The 5,580-nt window shown below is 35.8% G+C and overlaps 1 protein-coding gene across 1 annotated transcript in view; it reads right to left on the bottom strand.

The window, feature by feature from the left end:
• LOC144440934 (A disintegrin and metalloproteinase with thrombospondin motifs 12-like) overlaps positions 1-1,545 on the bottom strand; it is a 20,761-nt gene extending 19,216 nt beyond the window's left edge. The window contains exon 1 of the mRNA XM_078130402.1: positions 1,284-1,545. Within this exon, the coding sequence (XP_077986528.1) occupies positions 1,284-1,382 (99 nt within the window). The 5' untranslated portion in view covers positions 1,383-1,545. The remainder of the gene's footprint in view (positions 1-1,283) is intronic.
• Positions 1,546-5,580: the final 4,035 nt, after the last annotated feature.

Consider the following 5,580-nt stretch of genomic DNA (forward strand, 5'->3'; position numbering starts at 1 on the left):
AAATTGAACGTATTTGCTAAAGTTTTATACAGATTGGTTAATAAATTACACATCATTTAGTGAAATATGGTAGAGATCTTTCCGATTATGTTATACACAAATGCTATACCTAATTTATTATCCTAGAAAACATACTGTATAAACAATTTTCTGAACTTTGTTTCATTTTCGTCGTCCGGAGATTATGTTGATGAAATTCTTGATATAAGCTGAAGCAGGACGATGGAAGGACCAGGCAAACATGTCACTGAGTTACCAGACTGTAAATATTCGTATAAATGTTAGGGAGTACGACTTTTTAAGGAACGTTATTTAATGACTTAATCGCCCCTAATACATCCATGATCTTACCCAACATAAATAATTGACGGTCGTTTTTTTTGACGTGGCAGGCATCGTTTCTGTAATATACACAATGATAGCGTGTTTTAACAAAGGCTATATGGCTATGCTTGTATCATTCCTGTAGAGTCGTCCCAGTCTTTATAAACAAACTCCAGCCAATCGTCAGTAGGAAGGTGTAACCCCCCCCCCACACACACACACACAATAGTGTGTTAACGCCGATTGCAGTGCCATCCGCATCACGTGGTTGAGAACACATTCGGCATAAGCGTTGCACGCAATACGACGAAAGTGACATACAAATTCTCCATATCACTGTCCAAATATTTGTTATTATAACTGTACTTGGGACAGAAAAAGTCTATAACCATTTAAATGGTGCTTTGACGTTTTTAAAGTGTATTTTTTTATTGAGGACGTATAGACGACCACTGCAAAGGAATATGAATCAGAATATGAATTAATGTGCATATAATTATAATAGCACGGGTCATGTAATGTTAAACCATGGATCTATAACAGGCCTTTTGACCGAAGCCAGAACCCAAGTACAATTTACACATGAAAAAGTTTGAGGCTGGGATGCCGTCGCGAGGAAAAAGTAAGATCACAGGCAATATACATGAATGTGCTAGGTACCGTTCAACCACAGAATGGTAATTCACTAACAATGCCACGGTGTGGAGTTTATCGTTGCCCGCTACTGGAATTTCCATTTTAACGTATCGATGAATACATTGTACATACTACATGTATGTGTGTCAACGCATGGATACATCCATGGTCAACGTGAAAGTGGTTTAGTTATACAACACTTAACATGCACACACATAGGCAACCTTTTGCCTATGTACAAATGGCGACGTCATGGTTCTATTTTGAAACAACCACACGATACAGTTCTGTCGTTGGACAATTTTCATGTAATTTGCACCTACCTGGCCCGTGGCTGGACTTGCTAGTATGTAGTGAGCGGTCAATAGGAACACCGCGACGTGTAAAAGAGTGGGAGACATTCCACAACGACAGGTCGCCATTGTTTTGACCAGTGAACGAAATATTGTTAGCGTTGTTGCGCCACTAGCACTGATTTACAGAATGATGAATCGTGTGTCACGGTACTGATTTACCACACTGGGCCATTTTAATCCTCTTGCAAAACTAAATAAAAAAAGCGTCAGCTGTAGAAAAACATGGTGGTTTGTGTCCAACTACTATAGCCTTCACAGGGGTGAGAATGAAGTCAGCTGAGCAGTTTGAATATTCAATAGGTCACCCAGCAGTGTACATACGTAACATGTGTCACCATACATCAATATATCTATCTATTGTACATGCGATAATACAATGCCATGTGTACACGGGATAAAGATGTTCAGTTCACTTCCAATACTCGAAGTAGACTGCACGGTAGTTTTTCCCTGCGGTATTGCAATCGCAGTGCTTCAGGGGCGTTACGAGTTTATTTGGCATACCCAGTGTACTGCAGTAGAAAATTGTCCACTTTTTAATTTGTCTCTGCAAACTTTTATGAATCAAGTAGTTTATTACTCATATTAGTTTCCAGCACTCGTCGCTCACATGGTCTATGTCCAATGACTCATTCCGAACAATCTGCACTTTATTTTCATAATATGGGATTATGAAATTATAATGTATTTATGACTTATTTGCTTGTCAGCTGATTCATAGGTGGTAATTTGTATGATGATTAAGAGAGTCAACAACAGTCCGATGATCGTTGTCATAACATTTGATCTTTCAACGCCCTTCTAGGTTCAATCTTGTCTGATGAAATATAAAAAGAAGATGAATATTCAATGAAATGTGCATTTTCTATTTTTAAATTAATTTTGACGGGCATCTCTTTTTTTAGTACTTTTGAAGGGCATTGGCAATAATGGACAAACGTTATGAGATCTAAACATGTACAGGTCAAGGATAGCGCTATAGATCCAAGGGTCATCCCAACATGGAGTTTAGAAGATGAAAATCTTCATATCCTAGCCTTCCTTAACGAGTTACTCTCCTCTCGATTAATGGTGTCTTCAGTACAAACTCTTGTCATATGTAGCGGGCGTGTATTCTCAGGCGTTGTATCCCAACTATGGAATGGACTGCCATTGGAATTACATACGATAAAACCCAACAGCTAATTACCGTACGCCTTCAAAATTTAAAAGAACTTAAAGACATATCTGTTCTCCAGAGCATTCTAACTGTACAGCACATCTGAACTCTGCATTATAGTGGAAACTGGCACTTTATAAATTTACTGTTTGATAAGTTGATTGATTGATTGATTGATTGATTGATTGATTGATTGATTGATTGATTGATTGATTGATTGATTGATTGATTGATTGATTGATTGATTGATTGATTGATTGATTGATTGATTGATTGTTTGGTTGGTTGATTGTTTGGTTGGTTGGTCGATTGATTGATTGATTGATTGATTGATTGATTGATTGATTGATTGTTTGATTGATTGATTGATTGATTGATTGATTGATTGATTGATTGATTGATTGATTGATTGATTGATTGATTGATTGATTGATTGACGAATGGAGTTTCGTGTGACAAGTGATTTAAAACAAGTATTGATAAGCACATGAAGTAAAAAATAAAATATTAAATGATAAAGTAAAATAAATAAATAAATAAATAAATGTTTTGTGTCCAATCACATGACTCCAGAAAATAGGGTAGGTAGGTCGCAATTGTATTTATTTGCAGACTATACAGTTTAAATTCAACTTACGGTCTTAAAAGACATGGAATGTGATTTTAACGAAAAATTGACCAAAGAAACTAAGAAAGTTTGCGCGGAAATAGAAGTAATTGTCACCATTTTACCTTAAAACGTTTTTGAATGTTAAAAAAATGTTGAAATTTACATGGTAATAAAACAAAATATCGAGCAAGCACAAATCGAAATGAAAGGGATCTAAAGATAACAAAAACAGGCTTCGCGGAAAGTGTTTGAAGCCAGAGAAAAAAAATTACATTTGCATAATCCAGCTATTATATGCCATGGCAGTTGCAAGAAATTTCATAATAATTTTCACAGAACGTATAGCATAGTAGAATTCATTTCACAGTTTGAAGTGTGTTCGTTTGAATAAACCGATATAATGAATTAGTAGTATGCCAGATATGAATTTGTCGTCAACTTGTTCTGAAAGCGACGAACACCCTGAGTTTTTGTTCATCATAATCGTTAAAAGTATTGTAAACTTAGACCGACATATTTTATTATTATTATTTCTTTAATTCAGGCCACCAAGATGTCCCATAAAAATATAAAAAACATACAAACACAAAGAAAGAGACAGATAAAATAATATTAAACTAGCAACTATCTTGCAGTATACATGACCATCCTATACTTTCTCCAAAGGTTTGAACGAAAGTATGCATCAGAGTCTATGCAGATTCGAATTAAAGTATTGTGACTCTCAACAATTCGTGTGTTAAATGTATACAGCAACTTTCGGTGGAGCGATGAAAAATTCAAAATATCACTGGATACACAGATATTACTAATGCTGACTGCACCTCTTAGGTCACATACTAATCTCATTGTGTTATTATATGCCACTTTTAAAGTATGCATCATCCTAGTACTATAGTTACACCAAACATTTAAACAATATACATTGTATAAAAAACTTCTAAAAAGTGTACATTTCACCTTCTTGGAGCAATGACTAAATTTACGAACAATAAAATTTGCCCTAGCATAAAACGACTTGAGCTGCCTCCGCATATCTAATTCGTTATCCCCTGTCGAAGACATTATGTACCCGAGGTACTTTTTAGAAGTAACAAACTTCAATTGCTTTCCGTACAAATAAACATTGGGGATCCGAACCGGTTTCCAAAATTTAGGGTAAATATACATACACTCAGTTTTAGTTGTGTGAAAAAGAATGTCATGCTGCTCGCCATACATTTCACAAATATTAATCAATTTCCTTAAAGACTTGACTGAAGGACAAATCAGGACTATAGGTCATCCGCATAAAACAGGTGGTTAGCTATTTTGCCAGCCATATGACACCCTACTCCTGCTAACTGGAGTTCTTTACTCAGTCCGTCGACATAAACAGCAAATAACTTTGGCGAAATGATGCTTCCTTGACGAACCCCATTAATAACACTAAAGGGTTTCGATTCCGCTGAAGCCCAGCGAACGGAGAATAATTGGCTACGATACCAAAATAGCAATATTCTAACTATAAATAAAGGAATATTTCTATTGATCAGTTTTCTAAACATGGTCCAGTGGTTCACCCTATCAAATGCTTTCGTTGCATCCATAAAACAGGAAAATACTGGCGAATTATGTCTCTTATAAAAGTCAATTATCTCTTTTAACACAAAGATACACATATCAGTGGAGTGGTTACTTTTGAACCCAAATTGAAAGTCACTTGTCTCAATACTCTGCCCAATGCGAGATAAAATACAAATTTCGAGCAACTTTGACGCCGCCGTAACTATAACAACAGGTCTGTAATTATCAACTAACGTAATATCTTTAGATTTGTCTTTCACAATAGGTACAATTTTTGCGTGCATAAAGCTATCTGGAAGGTACCCGTGAACGAAAAAAGCAGTGAAGCACAAACTAAGTAAAACATAAAGGATTGGATTCGCATAGATAAAATGTTCTGCAGTTATACCATCTTTTCCCATTGCTTTACCCTTTTCTAACTTAAAAATCGCGTCTCTAATTTCTTTAGGAGTGACAATCATTTCATCAAGAAAATTGACTTCCAGTAGAGCAGACTGTACAAATTCCTTATTTTGAATACTTGTAACGGAATTAAGTAAAGACTCGTAGTGCGTTTTCCACATTTCGGCTATATTTGTATGTTGAATTAGTAGTATGCCAGATATGAATTTGTCGTCAACTTGTTCTGAGAGCGACGAACACCCTGAGCAACAACCACCTGTAGCAACAACATACGACATACCATGAATACAGTATCTATCTGATACGGCGATCTATGTGGTCACTCACATATTACGATGAGTTTTAAGTCAGTACGGATAACTTCTCTCGCCATTTAAAAAAAAAAATTACTGCCCCCAAAAATAGGGTTGGTCGGGTTATCGGAAAAACACATTGTTTCTGTTTACTAGTAACTGTCTTTCAGTATTTTCTAGTGGGTATTAAACGAGTCGTTAGTATATAACCTTATAACTTTGCTGTAAGTACTT

The sequence above is a fragment of the Glandiceps talaboti genome, chromosome 10 (assembly GCF_964340395.1).
Source record: "Glandiceps talaboti chromosome 10, keGlaTala1.1, whole genome shotgun sequence".
In the NCBI taxonomy this organism is placed as follows: Eukaryota; Metazoa; Hemichordata; class Enteropneusta; family Spengelidae; genus Glandiceps; species Glandiceps talaboti.